The 26371-nt window shown below is 34.0% G+C and overlaps 1 protein-coding gene across 5 annotated transcripts in view; it reads right to left on the reverse strand.

The window, feature by feature from the left end:
* The window catches only part of Sarm (sterile alpha and armadillo motif), a 197003-nt gene that overhangs the window by 9020 nt on the left and 161612 nt on the right, over window positions 1-26371 (reverse strand). For all 5 annotated transcript variants that reach the window (XM_089634256.1, XM_089634257.1, XM_089634255.1 and 2 more), the window contains 4 exons: window positions 24521-24676; window positions 15647-15813; window positions 12384-12547; window positions 9218-9417 (listed from right to left, as the gene is read on the reverse strand). In XM_089634256.1, the coding sequence (XP_089490382.1) occupies window positions 9218-9417; window positions 12384-12547; window positions 15647-15813; window positions 24521-24676 (687 nt within the window). The remainder of the gene's footprint in view (window positions 1-9217; window positions 9418-12383; window positions 12548-15646; window positions 15814-24520; window positions 24677-26371) is intronic.

Genomic DNA, 26371 nt, shown 5'->3' on the forward strand with positions numbered 1-26371 from the left:
TATTATACGTGGAACCGAATATCAATATACCCGGCCACAGAAAGCCTCGATTGATGTTGGTATTCAATTTTTTAAAATACGTTGATATTCATGAAAAATTAAATTCCTTTTTTAAGTCATTTTTCTATTATAAAATCAAGATTCTCCAAAGAAACTACGTTTCTTATGTTTATGAGAATATCTCACTAACAGAAAAAGGTTACATGTTTTTGTGACTTTGTGTTAAGGTATCCATATTGTGCAGACAGATGATATTTTAATTATTCGTGTTACTCCTATTCGTATGTGGTTTTGGTGCAAGTCATTGAACCATATTCGATATAGGTACCTGCCTACGTCAGCGGGCGTCACGACGCTCGATGCCGTCACTAATATCAGACGCCGTCAAACTGAATTTTCCCTCTTACTATTTCATAACTCGATTACGAAAACATTAGGGAGATAAATAAATAACATTCATACCTTTACAATAATCAATAATATTGTTATGTTTCCTGGCAAATGCATTTGTGTTGTGATCAGCAATTCTTACAAATCACTTTTGTTCTTACTTTAATTAAATCAACATTCTAAATTAGGTGAGTTGCGACATCTAGGCAGAACAACGAAACGGGACCAATATGTTCTCATTACTACATAGAAATATATTTATTTACAGACATTTAAATCAAATAATTATTCGAGTTGGTATGTTTGTATTTATATTTTATGCGAGCGCGTAAATCTCTGACGCAATTGGCGCCAGAAATAAATCGGCATACAAGGTCACGTGGCTCCTTTCGTCTTCCCAAAGAAAGGTGTTGTTTGTTGCAAGCTTTTGAGCCCGTCCGTTCAAGGCAGGAAGATTCCATGGGGAAAATCAATGAATTACAACACCATGGATCGGGCCAAAACTGACCTCTTAGGGTCAAAAATGGAGTGACCCGGTAGAAAATAATTTCGTAAGCCATTTGATTTGGCATACATTTGTGTCTAATGTAATTATTGTCAGGATATTTACATTTCTAATGTATGGCACGTGTTGGAATTGGGAAAAAACAAGGATTAAATTTTTATTTACAATTGCGATTTGAGCGTTGAGGTTGCTGAAAAGTGATATATTCGAGGTCAATAGGAAATGAAAATAAATGTAAGACTGGAGATGCTATTTTCAGAATATATCTAATAAACTTGCTTTGTTAATAATTTATAAGATATAAATGCTTAGGTTCCTATCCAATCAGTGTTTTCAAATAAATTAATGATAATGATAGCAAAATAATTTCTATTCTAATTTAGAAAAATTTCACCCCCAGTGTACGTTCGGGGGAAGGATTGTTTAAAAACAGGAAACTGATCGTTAAAAACTATTTTTTAAAGTGTATTCTCAGATTAAAACAACGCGCTGTAAACATGCTAGTTCTTGTAAACTATATATATATTTCAAAGCATTTTTTTATCCCGATGATAACTCACTTGGAAGCCATCTTCGTTCCTATCAGAATCCATTCTCAAGACTGGAACACATCGGATCCTCGGACTGAACATAGCCTCGCACATCTGCGCCCGGGGGCTGGTCACCACTGGGATCCTGGGACTGAAGATGTCATCGGACGTCTGTGGTGGGGTGGGGTTGCCGGGCACTCTCGGGTTAAAGTAACCCTCGGACTTTTGAGACCTCGGCGTCTCAGGGACCCGCGGGCTAAATATACCCTCAGACACAATATTTGATCTTGGGGTTGGAGTTGGGGTCTCAATGACTCTCGGACTAAAGATGTTTTCTGACATATAGGATCTAGGTGTCGGAGTTGGAGTCACAGGGACCTCTGTAATCCTAACGCGCGGACTCATGACGGAGCCAGGGGTACCGGGAGTGTGGGTGCTGGCAGTGCCGGGGGTGTCCACCAGGGGGCCAGGGGTGTCTATGATAGGCTCCTGGGACTCTTGCGGGGGGGTCATGAATAGTAGACTAGGGGGGCGGAGCACCCCCCTCCTCACCGGCCACGGAGCCGACATTTCAACGTCCGTGGTTGGTGACTGATAATGATCAGGTTTCAAATAACAAACGTCCTCAACCATTCGTATCCTTTATTCTGCACTTGTGAAGTGAAGCTTTTTAGGTGGATTACCTACTCTTTCGTGCAATTAATATTTTGCAATCCAAATGTCACTATTCAATCTCATTAAATTAATTTTACCACTGGTTCGTGTCTATTGAATTTCTGTAAGAAAGTGATTTTCGTTTTGATTTTATCCTCAAAAAACCCCATCACTGTAAAAACACTTTTAACTCCACATTTTTCAAATGTAGCACATAGAACTGACCCGTCAGTGAAGTCGATAGGGGTAATATTATAACATAAATTCGATTTTCAAAGAATTTGAGATGGAACGCGCCGTTTATCTATGGAAAAGTGACCGACCCGAGTCGGAGTGCGCGCGGAACTCTTCTTCGAAAGCAGAAACATTGATGTGAAGAACACGATAGAGTTTATTTCGATCTTCGGACATCGCTCTGTGGTCGCGGGTGGAGGAGGGGGCGACCAATCAGCGCGCTGCGGCGTCATTAGCGCGGGAAGCGCGAAAAAGCGCCATTTCCTTTGGAAAAGTTGATGCTTTTCAAAATAAATCGGACATTTCCGTTCCAATAAGTCTCTTCCTTGACAACTGAATTCCAGTGGAAAATCTATTTATTATTAAAAAACCAGCTATCCATGAAGTTGTAAAATTAAAATTTAATTACTTGTACCTCCCCGGCTTCACCTGGGTTACAACGATCATATATAATTAAAATAGAAGAATGCTTTCTTTGTTTCATGTGAAATAATTGTCCGAACAAAACGATTCCCTAATTAAAATATTCAATGATGTAAGAAAATAATGAGGCGTGACGTAGTTTTGCCATCTTGTGAAAACGTCACGATCCGTGTCTGAATTAAGAATCCCACCTACTTATTTATTAAAAAAAGTTCGGTCGACATTTTCATTTTATTTTCGGCAGGAATGTAGACAATGTTTACACGCACAGTGTTAATAATACGCCATCGCATAAACTTATTTGACTTGATTTATTCAAATTGAAATAAGCACTTATAATGACAATTGTCAATAGATTTCCCCATGTGGCCAATATATTTGAGATTTTTCTTATGTTCTATACCTATGTAAGTAAGGGTCTGTAAGATTTCGATCAAATAATTTTTCTAATTTACTTATTGATTTTTTTAAATGGCCAAATAACAATTTAAGTTAATATTATTACGTAACTATAAAGGGCAAAATTCATCAACAAATCGGCGTAGAACTCACACCCGCGCAATTTGTATTTTAAAGTGGATACAATAATAAATATAACTTTCATCAACAACAGGAGAACCGAAGTATTATTATGCTCTGGTATATTGTTTATTAAAATTAACTCATTAATTACACAACAACGATGATACAATAAATATATTTTTCCGTTTTGTACATCAATTTATTTTCTTAAGATTATAATTCTAAGATCTCTAAGTGCACGTGAATTGAGAAATTTTTATTGTGTAAGATTCCTAACTATGTAAAATTTCTGAGTGTGTAAGATTCCGCATTGTGTAAGATTTCTCATTGTTTAAGATTACTAATTGTGTAAGATTACTAATTGTGTAAGATTCCTAATTGTATGATATTTCTGGTTGTGCAAATTCCATGTGAAAGTTTCACTATGTAAGATTCATAATTAAGTAAGATTCCTCATTGAGTAAAATTCCTAAGTGTGTAAGTTTTCTCATTGTTCCGTTTATTTTTTTTCTTTTTCAAAGAAAAGGGTCCTTTTTTTACATTAACTCCACATAGGTCTCAGGAGGCCATGACGAAAATAATTTCCCTCAGGGTCTATGACATCTTTGGGGAAGATGTTTGGAGGGATTGTATAAGATTCATAATTGTATGAGATTCCTAATGTACAAGATTGCAAAATTTTGTGAGATTCCTAATTGCGTATGAATCCTAATCTTGTAAGATTCATAAATGTCTAAGATTCTCAAGTGAAGAAAGTAAAAGCTAAAATTAATATTTCAATTTTTAAAATTTGTTTCACATTATTAGAGGAATTTCGATGTTGGTGGTACGCATATGAACCGTAGCCAAAACTATAAATTTCATAATAACACGGCAGGTGATGCCATTAAAAGTATTTCAGGAGACAAGTCTCTATTGCAACAAGCACAAGACACACATTTCCGTGGCTTATGACACCAATATTTAGGATTGTTATTTCAGTCCGAACTTCGCTTTAAGAAACACTAATGAGTCACGCGTGGCAGTGAAATCAAAATACACTTTTCTTGCTCTCGTTACGTCAAAGATTATTTTCAGAAAGATGCAAATAGAAATAAGAAAATTGTACTTCGAAGATCAACTTGTTTCTTACGTGAGTTTATTTTTATAAGACCTAAAGGATGTTTTACGGTGATTTACCTAATATATTAATATTTCTATCATATGACAATGGGAACTATTTACATACGATTGATACTGAGATCGATATTTTTCAATACAATCACTGAGTTACATATTTTTGAAATGTATTAAATTTGTAAAAATTTTCCACTTAAATGAATAAAAAAAACATTTTTTTACTATAATACATCGATTTAAAAATGTCTTTTAAAACTTAAAAAAATCTGACCAAGGATTGACCTTTCCTACCCAGGAAATGGGTCGACACCTCTACCAACCTCGCCAAATGCAAATTCGTACATTAAATGCTGTAATACATCCGATTTCAGATAATTGCGCGTGTGCCGTACGTGATTGCCACCAACATTGATAGAATGTATTGTCATCGACAACGAGTCAATCTGCCGAGTTTCAGCTCGATCGGCGGTTGCTTTCATTCATCAACGAAAACAAAAGTGAAATTCAAATAAATGTATTTAAAACATTCAGTATTTCTAATTCTGGTGGAGACCATCATGGCTGCTTAAAAGGGCACTAGTTGTGTTTAGTAAGAAGATCAAAGAAGTCATTTAAATATGTTCCTGTTATTAACTTGGCATATATACCCCCAATATTGATATTCACATTAAAACAAACCATGATAACTATCCATGGATATTTTTGACCAAGAACAATAAAAGAAATGATTTTTTATAGATGTGTTGTGAATTTAGTGACTGAGTCTTAAATTTGGCGGTAAAAATCCACCCTCTTCTGGAGGTACAAAAATAGATAACATAGTTTGAACAAAGACCGCCGCGTGTTCAAATTCCCCGGCTTGCATCACGATACAAGCACCACTGTCAGGTTATTCGTAACCCAGGAATGTTTGTCTTTCTTCAAGAAAAATATGAAAATGTTATTAACCGTATTATCATACCACTTCAAAGAAACGAATTTCTTACCGAATAGATTATTGGTGTTAAAAACACCTGGAAAATTGCTATTAAATCGATTTTATTTTCCCAGCACGCAACCTATTCTTGGAAATCTGAGGCTAATAAAATGTAACAAGCTATAAAACGACGGAGAGATTCTGTTTTATAAAAACAAAGCCACGATAAAAAATACACATGAAAGCGAGCATTTCTTTGTTCAAATAATGTTGTTATTTTTATAAACAAAAGTTGATAAAGATTTAATTTACAAAAGTCACAACGCACGTGGGAGAACACGTCATTTGGCACTCAAACACGTTTTAAATATAAATTTTCGTAAGACTTCATAAGGTTCGTCAAATAAAATGTATGCTTTATATTTAAAAATATCTGTCAAAACACCACGTAAGGATCTACCTTGTGCTTTAAAACCGTGTTTTGAACCAACTAGGATATTAATGAAACGCCGATAAAGTATTAAAATTAAAACGTTATCGTACGTACAATTTAAAAATACGAGTAAAAACTTACATCTAAAATGTACGATATTATTTTAATCTCACAGCAAATATATACAATTTTTGTGCTTGACGACGGAGTGGTAAACAATGAATCCAAAGCAAGCGGTGCTAGATATACAATTTTATATAGTGCTGAGCCAAAAAGCGAGCCTTCGATATCTGAGAAGCAAACCCTTTGAGAGCCCTTCGCGGGGATGGAACAGTTCCTTGGGCTCCTGTACATCATCAGCGGAGTCCTCAGTATTCGGGAGCCGGTCGCCAACACCCGGAAGGCCATCACACACCCCAGACAGAAAGGTGCCGATCAATACTAAGCCTTATTATACCTTCCATAAAGATCTTTTCCTTGGCATGGGCTGCACTACTTCACCACTGCGCGGCTGTGACGCGACTGAGAGCTTCTACACAACAGAACTGAATACAGGAGGGGGTGGTAAGCTAAAGGGGCGGGGGATTTACTAGTGACGAGGGTGTTTAATCCGTTGTTCATATTATAAAATATTAGGTGGTATTTTATAAAACGATTTTTTTTTAAATATTTATTTAATGAGTGTTTGAGTTCTTGCCGGAAACAAGATAAAAATTTAAGACTCTGAGTGTAATATCAACAGTTTGCGTAATAAATAAATATTTTGAAGAATCGGCATGTATGTCGTGCTATGTCGGAAGACCTGATCAAATAAGACATTTATTGCGTGCAATTCATTCAACGAGTTAAAGTCAACAAAAGAGTTTGCAGTATGTAGCTACGACAAAGTATATAACTGTACACTGTACGTGTTGTCTGATTTATTAGATACATACACACTTCTTTCATACACATTCATAATCACGAATAATACCATTTATACTAATATTATAATCTCAATGGTCAGCATTTCTGCTACTGACGTAGTAGAAACTATTATTACTAATATTATGTTTTCAACTGATGGGGTCGATGAATTTTTCAAATTGCGGTGGCGAAATAAGTTGAATAGGGTGGAGGGGTGAGTACAAGACTCTTGGCGCCTTATTTCCAGACTGAAGAGTAGGCACCTCGTTTCCACCCGTCTTCATAGATTTATTGCCCAGAAATTGCGCTGAACAAGAAAAACCTGTTAGCTACGCAGTTGCAAAATGAAAATATATCAGGCGGACATGTCTGTACTTCCATTTTTCCATTTAATTTAAGTCGCAGAGTCTATTTTGCGGTGGAAATTCGAGGCAATGGATGCGTTAACGAATTTATTATTGTTTTTGTAAAAACATTGATTTTAAAATACGTTTTAACTGAGTCTTTGTTTGATCCAGGAATACTATAGTAATGAAATTATTACAGCAAACGTAAACTAACTTTATGTCTAACCATTGCCATCTTTATTGTAGAAACTGCACTGACAGTTAAAAATATCTGTATTCAGATTTCTTGCATTGGGTTTAGCAGATGTTAGTACTAAACCCAGTATAAGAAGTCCGAAAACAGTTATCTTTAACTGTCAGTACAATTTTTACAGCGGGGCTTGTATTAATAAAGATGGCGCTGGTCTAACGCTTTCTTTTTCGGAAGTAAACCTTAATTATTTAATACATTATTTTTAAGCAAACGCAGTTTTGTTCTAATGCTCTTCTTTTCGTAAGACTTCTTCGAAAGACGAATTAATTTCAAATGTTACATTTTTATCTGAAACATCAAAGTATGACCCTTAATACCTATGGCCAATTTCACAATTTGAACCTTAATAAGTAATATGAGTAATACTAAATTAACCAGCAGATTATTCATATCTACGTGTAAAATAATTTCAATTAGCAGTTAAATAATGTGTGAAATGTGTATTTGATAATAGGATTCCACCCTATTGTAGCATGTTTGTAATAACACCTTTTGTATGTTAAGCACATAAACATCGTCCAGCGAATAATCATACAAATTATTTAAACTGGACAAGGACTGTACCGGATTCATTAGTTGGTGACACGCACAAATGATAAGATATTCTGCACGCTTAGCTAAGTTGGAATGGAATAAGTGAATAATTGAATTAACGCGATTTTCCACCCTAAATATTATAACCTAAAATACTGTCAATAAGTTGTTTTACCTATCGGGAGGAAATTAGTTAAAATTACGAATATTTTACTGTACATATTTATGAATAAAATTACTATCAGGGTCCACACGCAAAAATTCAGTATTGCCGATTTATTAAAAATCTCTTCAAATTATTCGTAATCCGGTTAGCAACGGGATTGTAGGCGGTTTCCTGAGCTTTTAGTAAATACCTAATACATCAGAACACGTGTTCATGCACCTGCATTTGTCTTGATAATACATAATGACGAAATGCTAAAATATTTAATTTTTATAAACACGTGTTCCGACATCGTGAAAATAAGTTACTAAAGTATTTTATCAATTCATTCGTTAAGGGCCTGCAATCCTGTTTTTAACCGGATTACGTATAAATTAGCAATGCTCATTTTTCTCAGTGCATTATTGTTATTATTTCAAAAAATATTATTTTTATGTTATCGATAAAATTTTTGTTTTTTCTTTTAATTTTCCTGTAATTATTGTGAGGAAAGGCTATCAAGAGTTTATTTTATCACTGTGAACTATGTATTATATTTATATGTCATTGAAAAAAGATACATAGGTATATTAAATAATAAAAATTACGTTTTTCGATTTGTTTTTTTTTGTGAAAAATGTTCGTTTCTAAAATGTATATTGTAAAGAATATTTTCGTCTGAAATGTTTAACGTGATAATGTGAATGTTATGTTTTTGTAATATTTGGATAAAATTCGCAGAAATTGTCGTAAATTATAATAAATTAGGACAGGTGACCAAGCCTAACCCCTTTTGTCTAAAACACGTATGATCCGAAATAGGTGCAGTCGGGTTCAGGTCGCGCTAATATAAAACAAAAGCTAGCCACATAATTAAAAATTGTATTACGCTAATGAGCTAGCCAGTGTTAAAATTACCACAAGGTATAGTTATTCAATATAGATATATTTATTTAGTGGGATTAAATATAACATAAGTATTTAACAAGACTAAAGTTGACAAGGGAAGAATTGTCAAATTTTTCTATAAACGTGTTATAGAGACATCTATTGATAATAGTTTGAAACTTTTAGGGAAAATTCTCTTTGTTGGAAAATCACGATTGTAAAGTATTGATTTGTGTAAATTTTTTAACGTTTTCACGGAATATTTTGTAGCTTATGTTTTATTGCGTGACAACATAACGAAGCTGTTTGCGAAGAAAAACCCTAAAAACAGTGTTTTTTAATTTTATAGATTTTTTAATCAAGTAGTCTTTAAAGGTGCCAAGCAAATTAAGGGCACCTCCATAAAATGTGTTCTTACCTGTTTGAAGGCTGCCGTGTGCGAGGCGTTCATCTCCTCCCTCGCGATGCGGTGCGAGCGCTGACCCTTTCCCTGGAAAACCTCCCCCTGGCGCGTCTCACTGCCCGCCCTCTCTGCGCTGAAGTTTTCCCGAACCACCTTTGTCTTGGAAGATGCGGAAGTCACGTGCTTTTGCTGGAATTTCATTGTGTCGAGAGAGCCTGCAAAATAACAAACTTGTAACGATACGAAAATAAACAAATTATTATTTTATTAATAAAGGCATAATCGCCATAGAAACAACAGCTTCAAGAATCATCAAGAAAAATCTGAAAACACCTTTCCAGAAATTTTTGCTAGCCCCGCAGTACTGAACCGTAGATATTGTCATAAGGATTAATATAGCATCATTTTTGTCATCAGCCCGAAATGCTGTCATAAGCTTCCAAGAGAGATGAAATTAAATGGTCATTATTAAGAAGACAGCAACGTTTCAGGAATTTGCACCACGCCCACGAAATGTACATTCGGGAATTTCCATCAACATCTAGAATTCTTTGGGGGTTTTGAAGATTTTACGAAATAAAATTAACGTAAAATAAAGTTATTGAAACTCGTTGAACTGCCAAAATTTTCATATTTATCCGAAAGTTAATAACGATAGTAATAGTTATATATGTATCTATATTATAATGATTAGTTTGCTGTCTGTAGGGTGAAGAGTGCCCCGATGGTAGCCAACCACCGATTGAAAAGGAAGAAAAGGTGATTTGCCTTTTTAAAATAATTTCCTTTAGAATAGAACCATGTTATAAGAGTGGGGAAACACAGAAGCCGGCAAATCATTGAACTCAAGAACAAGGGATCAATGACGCAAATTCTGTTAGTTGAGCTCTGCCGTGCGCTTACATCAATTAGCATAGTTTCTGATCGGTCCAGATTTAATTTACAGACAGACTCCTTGTGAAAAATGATCAGGAAACGTCATAAGTAACATGTCCCTCCCACTAAAATTACTGCATCGCATTACATGCATGAATTTGGCAGAAATATCGACTAATACCTAATAAATACTTGTCGCACTGTGTCAACTTATCTCATAGATCGGTCATAGTATTACGTATATTACCATTTCATTTAAGTTTAAATAGACTTAATTAATCACATCGGAAATTGCTTCCTAGTTTCTAGTAATAGGTTATCCATTCCGTATATTATTCAGCAATCTACGCACTCTAACAACAAAGGATTTACAATCAAGACGAGACCAATATTATATCACTCGAATAACAAACATGTATTTCTCTAACACTAACCACAAAGTATTTGCGGTAAAATCTGTAAAGAATAATATTGCCTACAATGAGTTCAAATAACTTACCGGGATCAAAATAAACGATAAAAATTATTACCTAAAGCTAATTTCGTCATTATTATTTCTGATGTTCATAAAAACAAACCAGAAATTGCTTTTTTTCAGATGACATTGAATTAAAATTATATTCTGAAGTATCGTTGAGTTTCAATGTTGATTTATCTGATTATCAGACACTTGTAATAATTAATCATGAACTTCAGGCTTAAATAAAATAATTCTGTAACATAAAATATTTAAGAGGTTGCTAAAAGCAAGGAGGTTAAATTTATCATATTGGCTTTAGGCATCGAGCAAGTAGTTTCTTTGTGTTCTTCTTACAGTCAGTATACCAGCCTTACGGTATTGGCTTAGGTATACAACGTAAAAATAAGGGGTTGTTTTTACGACGCAGTTTGTAAATGTCCCTTGGAAATTAGGTCATGGTTTCCCAGGATCTATTCTCCTCAAACAAAGAGAAAAGGGTGGTTATGTAATATTTTGAAACTGTCTTTTGTGTTATTCTTTCGACGAGAAAATTTGCATCTCGCCTAAATGTTCGCATTTGCATTCATTGGACACATTACATATTACAAGTAGTTGTTGGAATAATGATTGTCGAGATTATATAAACGGGATATGATTTAGAAATAGATACTTATTTCTGAATGCATGTTCTCCCTTCGTTTGGCGTTTTACGATTACAGTGACACGGTCGTAAAGATAATTCGTTAAATGTATTAATGACAAAGGTACAGGTTGTGAGGTTTTCAAACAATATAAATACAGATTAATGGTAATTACCTCATACGCTATCCTTAAGGCGATGCACTACGTCGTGTAATATTTTGATTCGAGCCGCTATCAATAACACACCTTACGTAGATGGCGATAAGGCTTGAATTCCCGCTTAACACAATCCACCTTTTTCGATTTATGCAAGAGAAAAAAAAGTGCCTTTTACTTTATTTTGTGGATGTTCAGGCACAAATATTAAAATGTTTTTCGATCATTTTATAAATAACTTAATTTGCCAGATTATACAATAAAACCATAACCGAAAATGGGTTCGTAAGTAGGAAATTTTTAACTTTAAACAGTTTTCAGAGGCCTTATACATTATTTTTTTCTGGGCTTATAAAAATACTTATCTAAAAAATATTCGATTATTTCAAAGGTCAGGATGTATTCTACTCGCAGTATTTAATTAAAGCATCTGAAACATTTCTAGGCGACCAAATTTTCAAACCAAAAACACGTGATTTTGCATTACTACGTAGTGCGTCGCCAAGAACAAAGCTCACTATTTATATGTAGGTACTATTATAGAAATAAAACGGCCTTCAACAAGAGCAACAAAATTCTTGCACAAGTTATTCGTATTTTAAAAATCTAAAAAAATATCGAACATTAATATTTTCCAGCTACGTCGGAAAAGGTATTTTGAGAATGTAAATTAGATTCTAAAACATGGAAACGGAAAGCAAATGTATTTATTTATGTATGCCAGGATGGCAGGGTCGGAAAACTTTTCATTTTTGATTATTACTGCATTATCAAGTTTACAGTTTACAGAAAAAATGTAGTTAACAAAACTATAGTATCGAAAGTATCTAACTAACCGGATTGCATGTTTAGGATACCTGCAGAAACTTTTAACCCCAAAATAACACGACGGCACACAGCGAGTGTTGACAGTGCATACTGAGAAAGCTTGAGGACTGCAAAAAGAGGAACTAACGATATGAACTAGAGATACCACCGACTGTAAGCGGTAAGTGGAATGTGATAAGTGGTAAGTGATAGTGGTAAGTGGTTAGTGATTGAACTCACTTGTACTGTTTAGGCCAGGCATGTCGCTGGAGATGAGCCCCGAGTTAGGGGGCGGCACGACGGGCACGGGGGGCGTGTCGGGGTCCGGGAAGGTCACCAGGGGCTCTGACATCTCCCCGTCGGGGTCTGCGGCGTCCACCAGGTTCTCCATGGAGTTCCGCAGTCTGGGAACGAAACACACCATTAGATATGTACAAACATAAAGGTTTGTTACAAACACAAATTTCCATCATCATTGCGTACACCACCTCCACATTGTCTTCAAGATGCACCACGTCGTGTCACATTTGGAATCGGCGTTAACAATAACACTCCTTATGTATATGGCGATAAGGTTTAAATTCTCGCTTAACACCAGCCGCGTTTTTGATTTATGCAAAAAAATGGCCTAAAAGACAGTTTTGTTTTATTTAGCGAAGTTTTGGCGCGAAAATCTTAATTTTTTAACTTATTTTCCCAAATACTTAATTTGTTACACAATACAATAAAACAATAACCGAAAAGGGGTTCTTAAGTAGGATTTTTTTAAGACTTGATACTTTTTTTCTGGCTTGTAAAAAGATATTTCAAGGCCAAGATGTGTTCTATCACAGTATTTAATTAAATTCCAAGATGTGTTCTATCGCAGTATTTAATTAAATTCCAAGATGTGTTCTATCGCAGTATTTAATTAAATGCCAATATGTGTTCTATCGCAGTATTTAATTAAATTCCAAGATGTGTTCTATCGCAGTATTTAATTAAATGCCAATATGTGTTCTATCGCAGTGTTTAATTAAAGGCTAAGATGTTTTCCATCGCATTATTTAATTAAATCCAAGATGTGTTCTATCGCAGTATTTAATTAAATGCCAAGATGTGTTCTATCGCAGTGTTTAATTAAAGGCCAGGATGTGTTCTATCGTAGTGTTTAATTAATGGCCAAGATGTGTTCTATCGCAGTATTTAATTGAATTCCAAGATGTGTTCTATCGCTGTATTTTAATTAAAGCATCATTGCATTATTTCTCAGTGCTTCGCCTTAAAAGTGCTTATCTCGGTTCACCATTTGCCGAATACGAGGCAAACACATCACATTTCACGGACGTTGAAATCTTACGCTAACATCGAAAAAAAACAGAAGGACTTACGTACTTGTTCAATGTTTTTACAAATCGAAATACAATGCGCAATTAAATAATCGTGCTTGTGGTAACTATCATGAAATCATTCACGTGACTTGTATTATTTTTTACATCATATTACATATTACATCATTTACATTTACAGCTTGCAAATATCACTAGAAACATATTATATTCCAAAACTTCTAAAAACTGTCAAGCGTGATAAACAGAAGTTTGGCAAGAAATCCTGACCTTCGGTGGAATTTCACTGTCTTAAATTAATGGAAAACTGGAAACCTTGAAATCACTGACCGTTTCTTAGTCGCGGCGATTTTTATTCGCGAGAACGCACCGGATTATTAGCAACATCAGCTCGCGCGATTGGCGTATTGCCGTCTCGAGTCGCTCGCAACAACTGATAAATAAAGTAGCCATACAATACAATGTAAATCTAACAACCTCGACCAACCGAATGTATTCATAAAATATGACACCGCCGTAACGGCGATATGATAATCGAAGAAAATAAATCTGCAAGTCAAATATTTTTATTCAAATCGTCAAAGATTTTTCGATGAACATCGTAATTTAGTAATTTATAGACGTCGTTTGTAACTTTTAACAAGATCTTGGATTTTTGACATTTCGTTTAATATTGAGATTGTGAGCTTTTATGACAATTATGGTTTTCACAACCATTAGTGAGTTGTCATTTGGGCAGTTATGTCACCTTCTTTTGGCACTGTTTGTAGACAAACGAGCTTTTCTGGGAAGCATTCGCCATCAAATAAATATAAAGTTAAATGGAATTTCACAAACTCTGTCACTTCAATAATTCTGTATTTTGCAGATCTTATTAAAGTCAAATTAAAATAAAAAACTTCGATTCTGATTCTGAATCACAAATCTATAAATAGTATTTTATATTTTCCTAAGAGCACTTTTTGTAGATGAAATAAATATGGATTAATTCCTAATATATATTTTTTAAATAAACGATTAGTTTCTTGCACTACACCAAGGTGGTTTCTATACTGGTTGAATTACTCTTAGTAAGTTACTCGCACCTTGAAGGGTGCTAATTGATTTCAGAGTAAAGTGTCAAAGGTATATATATATAATATGCAAGTTTGTGACCTTAGAACAAGTCATCCAGTGGATTTAATTAGTTGAACATCGCAATAACTAATCACACACAACACAAAACAAAATCTATAAATTATGTTTAGAAAGCATTTGCAAAACTAAATAAATATTTGTTATCATCGTCAGTAAATAAATGTCAAGACTTAAATGGTAAAGGATTTTAAAAGTCAAAATAATGTTAACTAGCATAGTAAAAAGGTGAAAGACCTTTCTGTCCAGTCTTTCGAAGTTTCCACTTGATAAATGGATCCTTGAAAAGCTTTTTTGCAAAGTTATAAATTCGTTAGAATGTTTGGACAAGCAATCGATATAAATAAAATTATATTTGGATCGTACGAAATGATCGGAGGATCTCTTGAGTAAAAATTGAAGAAATGTTATTTGGATATTTCAGGTCGAGATTTTGTCACACAAAAAACATTAAATCATCTGTGTTAGCTAATTGCAAAGGTGAGGTGTCCCTCTCATTAGTAAAGGAATCCACAATGTTTTGCGGAAATATTTTTCAAAATTGGTTAAATGATATTTTCATGCTCTACAAAAATAAATATAACATACATTTCGAGGATTTCTATCATAGTCGCCATGTTTGAAGATTTTTGGAAGGCACAAAATATATCTACCGACCGTTCTTCAAAATCTACTTTTCCTTATTTCCGGCGCGGTTTTGTTTTACTTCTGGAGCTTTTGCGTGTTTTAACACTCGTAAAATATATAAATTATACTCGAATTTATTTTAGAATATATACACAATTATTCAAATAAATGTATAACATAAATTAGAGACGCAGGTCTGCAGTAAATTAAGTTCATAAGCCTGCTAAGTAGATTCACGAAAATAACCGCGTGAAATCAAATGGCAAAGATGCGAATTTACGCGTTAAATAAACAGCCTTTAAGAGCTTTCACTGATAGAAAAGCTTCGCAACTTCGTAGATCTCACACTGTAGAACAACTTTTAAAGTTTGTATTCACTTGCTTTTACACTCGTAATTGGAATAAAATGATCACCTTTGCGCTACCGAGAAGTTAGAGAGATTTTTCATCTCTGTGATGGAGTTCTTGAGCTCCGAGAGATCGGACTTGGCCATCTCCGCCGACGTGAGATGGTGAAGCCTGGCTGAGGCGGACTGACGGCTGCTGCTGGAAGAACTACTGCACGTCGAGTTCGACACCATCTATAAACAGAACAACACTCATTAGGCGTGGGAAGCAGGGGTACACACACCACCCAGTATTAGTAGAGAGAACATTAGAAGTATTCCGGGAACATTAAGATACCGGGAAAATGAATTGATTGTATATACTAAAAAGTACACGTAGAGCATAAAAGTTGGAATGAAAATAAACAAATTTTCTAAAAGATGATTATCTTTATGGATTGCAATATATGAAATAATATTAATTAATTCATGTATTTTATACATATAAATATTACGACACATGTTTTTAAAAATAATGTTTTTACACTGGAGTTTAAAAACGAAATACATTTTAAGCGCCCCTGAGGTGATATCTCACAAAAGCGGTGCTATACAAATTGTCGAATAAATGATAATAATAATAATAACGAGTTTATTAATAAAGTTTTATCTATTGTTTTGAAATCAAAGTAAAATATTAATTGGTCCTTGTATTTTATATTAATTTAATAATACATTTATTTTATTTTATTTTATTTATTTTTTATTATTTTAATATAGATCATAGTTACATTTATACATACATATTTTGCAATATATCATATTTAGGTACATAGTTGGTCATGTATGCCTTATCAGAAAAGAGGAGCTCTTGTGCCTGATAAGGGAGCCACGATTCTTACTTCAGTGATTCAATGTTATGTGTAAAATATAAATATAATATATATATACATAGTTTTAATTGTTATTTAAATACGAATATGATACCTAAAATATGCCATTATCATCCACATTTAAAAAAAGGTTAACTTCTTTTAAACTGTTTTCTATTAAATACGCAAAAACTCCAGCAAAATCATATTAATCAAACTATATGTACTACAAATATTTATATTTTTTCCTTTATTCATATTTCTTTTTTCATTTAAGTTATAGATAATGTAACCACCACTGTTTTGATTACATAACTTATAATGTCCACGCACAGGCTTCGTCTTTATGGGATTTTTTTGTTACTGTCATATGTTTTGTATTTTTATATATGTAACCTACCTGTACGTATCAAAAAAATTACCAATAAAAAAATGTTTTGTTTTATACAATAGAAATACGAAATACATACACAAGAAAAAAAATTATTTTACAACTAACTTACTAATAAACAAACATTTTAAAACTAATAATCAATAAAAATCTGTTTTATATGAGTCAATTAAATTACAAATTTTATAAACTAAAACCTTGATAAATAATTTTAAACAAATTGTTGAAATTAATCAAATATTCATTGGTTGACGCTCCCTGCGTTATCTATGAGTATGATTCCAGCGTCGAGACGCCGTACGAGTGACGTCTCGATGCTGATTCAACTAGCCGTCGCTTTTCTCCAAGCTCAACCAGGCTTAGTTGAGGTTGGCGCCAAATCCCTCGCGTAAGAGGAAAAATCGTGATTCGTCGAACGCCGAGTAATATAGGAGTAGGTATGATTCTCGTAACAGGAGAGAAATTAGATTGTATTTGTCAATGAGTAGAATCTGTAATATATTATGTACCAGTAGGAGCCGGTGTGATAACTTCCGAGATTAAAGTGTTTATTTTTAACTATGACAACATCCGAGTGTTCTACAAGAACGATCTTACGTAAGTTCTGACTGTTATAACCGGCGTTGCAAGGGAAATTTAAGTTTAAAAAGAAAATAATTTATTTTATTTGTGGAAGTCTGAAGAATTTAGCGGAATCCAAGACACTTGCATTATTTCCTTCAGCGACAATAATTTTATTTAATTGTCACCACAATTTCAGGCTTGTACGATATTTTTCAGATAATTAATATTTATTAATCAATGCAGTAACCAAAAGCATTGCTCAGAACGTGTATTGAGTATATTTAAGTACTAAATAAAAAATAAAAAATATATATCCAAGAAAAGGATTTGGTACCACCACCCCGGGAACCATTCATTGGATAAACAAAACCTCTGACATAGATCACCAAGTGATTATATACTATATTTGGTGACTTAGCAGGGGTGCCCGGGTTCACGGGGTAAGAATTGTTTAGATCTGGGTGCGTCTGCCCAGCTACTGCGTGGCGGGCCGTATTTGGCGTGACTGGTTAAGAGAAATATTTTTACCCCTCCAGCGCCATTTCAAACCATCGCCTTGCACCACATTGGGAGGGATGAATTTAACATAACTAACTACACACTAACCCTAAGATTCCTACCAACCTCTCATACCCTTTTCCTTCCCAGATTTTCCTCTCCTTCATTTCCTTAAAAAACCTTCCACACAGCATCCCCAAAGATGACATAGGCTCTGAGGGAAATTATTATTCCCCTATGTAGCTATTTTAATTAACATATTCATCAAATTCCCAATATTATGATTCTAAACGAATTCTGCGGTGAATATACTTTATTTACTACAATATTATTTATTCTCTTTCAAGTAGTTTCATTGAGTTTAAACACTTATATTAATTTTGCAACAAATATGAATTTAAGACAATGCAAAATAATAACATTTTATTTTATCAACGTGATTCAAGCGAGACAATACGTCACTTATGAAAATATCAATCCAAGTCATTCACTGAACCACCATTTTCATGTTAAATTATATTTAATTTTCCGTAAACATTCACTATTACGACCCACGCGATTTCCCGAACCCTGCGAAAATTCACATAGTAATATCAACATTTAAAACGAATCGAAAAATAAGTGCGAAGCATCTTAGTCATTGGGTTTTCTAATTCAAACAGTAGATAAAACTTTTTTAAACGTGTTCTTTGTCGACTTTTTTGACGTATGTAGATAGTATGTCTTATGAAAATTCAACGTGATTCGTAAAAAAAGGTGCCGATGATCTAGTGATTGTCTTTCTTGAGTCAAATGGTTATTAAAGCTTTTTGATGCATGCGTCTTAAAAGTTTTTTTAAGCTCCGTCTAGACATGGTTGGGGACGGTTACACGTGGCGTATTTTGGTATAATTCACGGGATTTTCCCTTGGGAACTGAGTCAGAAGGCTTGTACCCAAATAAATACACGGTAGTCCGTCTTTGTCCTTAGACACAACTCACGTCGGATAGGCGAGTCATGGCTGACCTCTCCGCACGCTGTGTCACGTTAATCTGAATTTAGTAGTGGTATTCCCTGATTGTTAAATTGACTTAATTTTACTCAATAAATGTTTTATATTTATATTTACGATTTTTCTCGTATGTTATTTATTATTTGACGTTGACATTATGTCAAGCGATTGGAAAAAAACAGAGATTATTGCGAAAGGACATCATAAGCGCATGAATATCAATGACAAAAAGTATACATGAAGAAGATAATGTCAGAAATTATTTGAGATTTTCACGGCTATCGTGATCTAGTTGTGGGGTATTGTACAAGATAGTGTCAAGTCAAAGCCTGAACACGGTTTCGATAATGTCCAAGAATAGAGCCTTAGAATTGAAAAAATATACTTAATAATAATATACAATTTTAAATTATGTCTATGGAAGTGCTCTCAAATTCTATCAATTTCAAATAATGTCTATTGAAGTGCCTGAATCTATTTTAGTTTTCAGATAATAAATATTCTGAGGTGTTTCTTCCAGTTTCAGTAACGACATCCCTTCAGAATAAATTATATTGTAAAATTTTCAGCTGAAAGAAAGCTTGAGGCTCTTCGAGTTTTTTCAATGATTAAAAGTATTAGATACATGATACGAATAAGTAAAAACTCTTAGATACATGATACGAACAAGAAAAAAAGTCTTAGATACACGATTCGAACAAGCAAAAAGTCTTAGATACATGATATGATCAAGCAAAAAGTCTTAGATTCATGATACAAACAAGTAAAAAGTTTAAGATACATTATTAGACTAAATTAATTATAGTTTCAATTTCTTGTGGTAAACTTTTGAGAATCTTTGGGTTTTACTTCTTAATCTCTGTAAAGAGCTTTGCCAAATGAATGCTTCCGACTAATTTCTTTAATTTTTCTTCCTAAAAGCCATCGTTTTGGTTATCAGAAATGAAAATTTGGCTTATGAAAAACTTTTCCGAGAAATCTATTAGGAAATAGGCGCTTACACTTTTAGCGTCAGCATTTACCAGATAACATGATTCAAATATAACCGATTCCAGGATTTTGAAGTGACTTAATGAAATCGTAAAACGTAAATTTAACATATATTTGATGTATTTAATTTTATATTAGTACCGCACAGGAGTACCAACTACTCCCAAACTTCTGGAGCCAGTGAGATTATGGCATCTCCAATTGGGGTATTTTATGAGGCTGAATGGAATGGAGAGGGGAAGAGAAAGGTGGGGAAGTATCTGGCTATTCAGATCTTGTCATCAAACACGGATAAAGCCATTTCAAGTAGCGATTACCATGAATGTTAGTCTTCCACCAGGGTGCTACTGAAAGTATCTTCATATATACCTCCCTATGCAATGTAACGCAAATACACTATACTATTTTGAATGAATAAACTGTGAAATAATACAAATTACTCAAGTTAAAATTAATGAAGCAAATTACTCAACCATGAAGCCCGTCATATTTTACCTAGAATCTATTTCTTAACTATTTGTGTTTGATTAGAAGATATAACAAGAAAATGATAAACCTCGATAGCATAATATTTATTGGATACTTCTTACCAAAGGAAAAAATATTATTGTTATTAAATTTGGTACGAAATATTGAACATTGTTTAAACGTATTTGTTAACACTTCAGTACCCACGCATTTAATTTCATTCAGAATAAAGGCGGACCTCTATGGTAGGTGGCATTTTTTCCAACCAGCAATAACACTGAATTTGAAACAAAAACAATTAAACGTTTTCCGTGTGGTGTAATTGTTGTTTTAAATACATTAATAATTATTGGCCGACCTTCACCTGTTCTGTCATGTATTATGTACAATATGCATATGAGATAATCACAGTTTAGCTTTAAAACAAAACCAATTTTTAAGCACAAAGCCATTATCTTTTAAATAATAACACTTAGTAGAGAAAGAAACGCTTGAATCGACTACATTAGACATCAGACATTTGAATTACGCCGCGAACACACGGGAATTCTCCCGAGATGATAAATAGATTTGGCAGTCAAAGAGAATCCCTACCTTTTACACAAGTTCACTGGTTCGTCGCTAGATGGGAGCAGTGTACAGCTGATTTTTTCGGTACTATATAATAACATCTAGAGAACATTACGTTATTTTAATTATTCATAAAATACAACAACGATTTATATAAATACTAGCTCTTCAGGTTTCGACTTGTATAAAACATTGAGAGACTCTGATTGTAAGTTTTAAAATGATTTTTATCAACATGAAAATAAACAACGATATATTTCCTAATGAATGCTTTAGCAGATTTACGAAGTAACGAGTAAAAATAATGACATTGACACAACGATAAAAATATTAAACAACAACAAAATTTGATTAAAAATAAATATTCGTATGTATTGTGTTGCGCGATATGAACTACAAATTAATAGGTAATTAAACAAATATTGCTACACAAATAATGTACGGGTCAACACACTTAACACCTTGACCAATGGCCAATAGTGTGCTAGTTGCAAGATTAATTCAGTGTTCAGACAAATCAGAGGAATTTAGAAATAATATAGTGTTTGTACCTGGGTCAGAGGAAAACTGTAGCAAAGGTAGGAGCGACAGTTGTTGTTCTGCAGCCAACAATTACGGGAGCAAGACATGGCGAAGGGCCAACATTACGTTTAAAATAGGCATTTATTTTTAAACTGCTTTAGTGATAATGGATGCGATAAAGACTGACACGAGCTATTTGGAAAGAAATAAATAGGTATCCCTCTCGTAAATAAGAGCAAACAAAACTATTAAATCAATGCATTTATTTGTGTATGCTAACAACTAACAACGAATAATGAATTAACAGCGGCGGTCGTTGTGTTTCAGAGCTTGGTAAGCAACTTTAAAAATGGATGGCAACTATGTAACGTCGTGTTACATTTGGAATCGGGCCTCTAACAATAACACTTCTTATGTAGATGGCTATATGGTTCAAATTCCCGCCAACACCAGTCGCCGGTTTTGATTTATGCAAGAAAAAAAGGTCGCCAAAAAGCGTGTGTTTATTTTATTTCGGGAAGTTTAGGCACAGATATGTAAATGTTTTACGATAATTTCCTAAAGAACTTAATTTTCCGTATTATACAAAAAACTTTAACCGGAAAAAGATTCGTAAATAGGAAATATTTAACTTTAGCAGTTTATAGGCCTGATTTGTTTTTTGAGGCTTACAAAAAATTCTTTATTATTTCAAATTCTAAGATGTGTTCTATCAAAACCTCCCAGATCGTTCTACTCGCAGTATTTAATTAGCATCTAAAATATTTATAAGCCATCAACATTTCTTCGTAGTGGCACTTTTAAATTCTTATGTGAAATTCGGATTACATTATAAAATGCATTTAATACATGTATATATCTATTATAAATCGAAAATTTTGGATTAAAGTTTAAAAATTTCCGTGTTGAAATTGCACTACACCGCCCTGAAATTAATTTACAATTTATTAAAGCGATAATACGCAAAATAAAGCGCTTTCAGTTTTTCAATTTGTATGATAACCACCGCCGCTGTTTATTACGTTGGATGTTTTAAAATAATGAGTGGTTTCTTTGTGTATTTCCAAAGATCTAACATTTTTAACGTTGTTTATGTAAGTACAGGTATTTTCCATGTAGTTAATTTTCTTCGCCTTCGCAGCCGATCGGAGTCGGGAATATATGAGCCAAACAATGTTTCAGTAATAATTGAGTTGCACCGTATATTAAAGGTTCACCAAGATCAATTAAATTGCACTTTTGCGAAGAATACGAGACGCGCTGACCTTAGAGTAATCTACGTAATAATAATTATAATTTGTCTGTCATGTTTTGTAAAATCTGAAATCAACCTACATAGAAGAAACTTAAGTCGATGGTTCAGGCTTTGGTTCACTTAGATGCACTCAAACCAATGCACGTTAATTCTTATTATTTTATTTTTAATTTGAAACCGTACAAGAGTCCCAACTGCTCATAACCGTCTGGAGCCAGTGAAACTAAATCATCCCCAATTGGGCTATGTTGTGAGGCTGAAGGTAGTTGGGAGGGGAAGGAGATGAGAGAGGAAGGTAAAGAATTACCTGGCGATTCAGATCTGGTCACATTTATTATATTATTTTAAATGAGTTGATTGTGAAATCACGCAAATTAATCAAATAAAACTTACTGGCGGACGCCTGGATTTGAACCCGCGACCACCAGCTTACTAGTCGAGAGCCTTACCCTTCTACCACGGTGGCCGTCTACTACTTCCATTAACTCGGTTATTTCCACGCATTCAAAATGAAACTATAATTGGTGCTATGAAAATTGCCTAATATAGGAGCCGATAGGTGAAAGGAAGAATTTGGTCAAATATTGCCAAACGCTTCGACGGAATTATATGTTTGTGGCTACAAGCACAAGTCTAAGCAACCATATAAAGTTTTTACAACAGAAGAACAGATTATATTTCGAAGCGTAAATGGATTTATTGTGTTTGAAATATGGGCACCACTGACTTTTATTTGTCGGTTACTTTTAAAAATAAAGCTAATAAATAAAATATGTAGTCAATAATCTAATAATTTTTAAATTTCTGGCTACAAATTCTCTATACAAATCTACAATTTTATTCCGGGTTTGAACAAGTTTTACTAACATGACCTTCAAAACAAGAAGAAGGTCACTATTTACATGAGATTTACAAAAAAACCCTTTTCCCACCGCTTTAAGCAGAATTTTGATATTTCTTGATGAAATTTTGCACGATTGATTGTTTATTGTTGCTTATTGCGGTATTTTAAGCAGGTACATAGTTATCTATGTCATAATACAATCCTTATATACATATACATATAATTATATAACACATTTAAAATGAATCAATCACATATTTTCGTAATTTAATTTTAAATGTTTTTATGTTTTCTTCTGATTTTATTTCTTCTGGTAGCTCTCCAAATATCTTCAACGCTCTGTACATCAATGACTTTTGACTCTGCGTTTTTTTCCTGAAGGGGAGTCTCAATTCATTTCTTTTCCTCGTCTCATGTGTGTGTTTGTTCTGTAGTTTATCAATTTTTCTTAGGAATTCACTAGACGTATGGCCATTGATTATCTTGTAGATTAAACATATGGTATTAAAGTAAATAATTTGTTTAAATGACACGATATTTAACTCCTTAAACATGTTTGTTTGCTTGATGTTTGCATGCTTGATGTTTAAAATAAGAGGAACATTACTGTGTACACCTGATTTCTAAAAACTTTGCGTAAAGCCCGGATAAAGCCGGGACTTCGGCTAGTTAGGTATAGTATTTTCCTTCGTCTAAACGCACGGTTCATCATTTTTGTTAACAACAATTTTATACATTTTTAAATAACTTTGATTTGGTGGCTGTTGGTAGATTATATATTTTTATGCCACGTATTTATATTTTCTGTTTTACTATTATTGTCATTGTAATTTATCAAATGTATGTTTACAATTTTTTTTATTGAATTTAAAAAAAAGTTATGCTGTGTAAAAGCCCCCTAGGGGTTTAAAATAATCGCATGGCTTAGCTGGGTTGGGTTAGGTTGAGTTGAGGTTTGTAGGGTTAGGTTGGTTCGGTTAGGTTAGGTTGGTTTACCTGCGTGGTGGTACTGGTGACCTGCGTCTGACTGCTGGCCAGCTGCTGGCTGAGCTGGGCCTGCCGTGAGGAGGTCAGGCCCGACTTCATGTTCTCCATGAGCGCGGCCATCTCCCCGCGCGCCCCCACCACCGTGTCCGGGGGGAACTCCGCCACCTGTGGGCAACATTAGTAGTCACATTAGTATTCAGAAGGTGTGGGGAGGAACATACAACACACCACACCTGGGGAGCCTGGGAGACCTTGAGATCACCAACCACCATTGGTGTGGTAACTCAAATACGAAAAGACAGAATCAATTACATATACACCGAGAAAAATTATTTTATCAATAGATTTTTCAATGTGGATGAGTGTTCCAGGCTAATAATTATTGCTTGTAAAATAATTGTTACCCTTTGTGCTATGCATATAAAAATCTTGTCTTAAACATTAGTTTACCAAAAAAAAAAATAATAATAAAAAATCTATTCAAATTATTGGCAATCCGTCTTTAATCATTTTCTGATAAACATTTACTAAATTCCTATTTATGCACCTGCATTAGCCTTGATAATTTTTATGAACACGTGTTCCGTCATGCTGATAATACATTCGTATTTTACTAAAAGTTTATTAGGAAACCTATCAACCTTTGGGAACAGTTCATATTGTCTCATAGAAATCGTTGTTTCTCCCTTACTGTCATGGTTAGAAATGTGGTCATACGGTGTTAGAAAGAGAAAATACCACGCTTTATATTCAAATCCAGAAGTCGAACACAGAAGAATTAAAATTAACACCTCTATGAAACCAAAGGTGAACTTTTCATTAATTATTATTGATATGAAATGAAAAAAAGTAAGGTGGCAATTATGTTGATAATACATTTGTGTGATAAATGTGTGTTTTTCATTATCATTCACTTAAGTTCAGTGTTTAGACAAAGAAACGATAAGATGTATAATTTAAATATAGGCATTGTTTCAAGTCTTCTCTTCCAGAGACGTGATTAATTATCGGCGTTGAATTGTGCTATCCATATGAAATTATTGCTTATAATATAGTAACATGGAATGAAATTTTTTTTTATACGAGCCACCTACTGGTGGCTCGTATTATAATATCTAAAATCGTCGCATAAAATTATGTGGTCACGTTTATCCAGAGCAGTAGATACATTCGTTGTTGTTAGATATTAAAAAAATAAATTATTTAGTTGAATTGGCGACATAATGTACTAGAAACCTGTACAAATCGTGCCAGAACAAAAAGGCACTTGTACCTTTGCCATTTTCGTAGCATGATTGATAGTGAACCGGCGTCAGTAGGAATCAAGTACAGAGCGGTGGTGGTACTATCACAGTACCTAGTGTTGTGTAGTTGACTGTCACGAGTTATCTGCAAATCAATTATTCCACGACACGCGTTCGCTGATGGTCGTCTGGCGCTCTGTGCCTCTATTATCTTCTGGACAGTGGTCGCTAGTCGCTAGTCGCTAGGCACGCTCTATGTCGGCATGGGACAAGCCAATTACTAGGAGACTAGGCTATTATGTTTACCATCACTTAGTTTCATTGTAAGTCTAAGTAATATGTTTATGTAATGTTGGTATCTGTGGATTGGTGGCCTAAATATTAGGCTCTCAATTGAGATTCCTACTTAGCTTACAAAAATAACAAATATGCAAAATGAAAAATCTTCCTTTTATAATACTACTTGTTTCATTGCATTCGTTTTGCTAAAATATGCATCCTATCAATGGAAAATAAGGCTCTAGCGAGAACAACGACTACTATTTGACGACTAACCTTACATGTCATAGATGGAACCACAGTATTCCCCTCAAGGAATATGCTATGTTTTTTACTT

The sequence above is a fragment of the Hesperophylax consimilis genome, chromosome 8, assembly GCF_061612785.1.
Source record: "Hesperophylax consimilis isolate HC1 chromosome 8, BYU_Hcon_1.0, whole genome shotgun sequence".
NCBI lineage: Eukaryota > Metazoa > Arthropoda > Insecta > Trichoptera > Limnephilidae > Hesperophylax > Hesperophylax consimilis.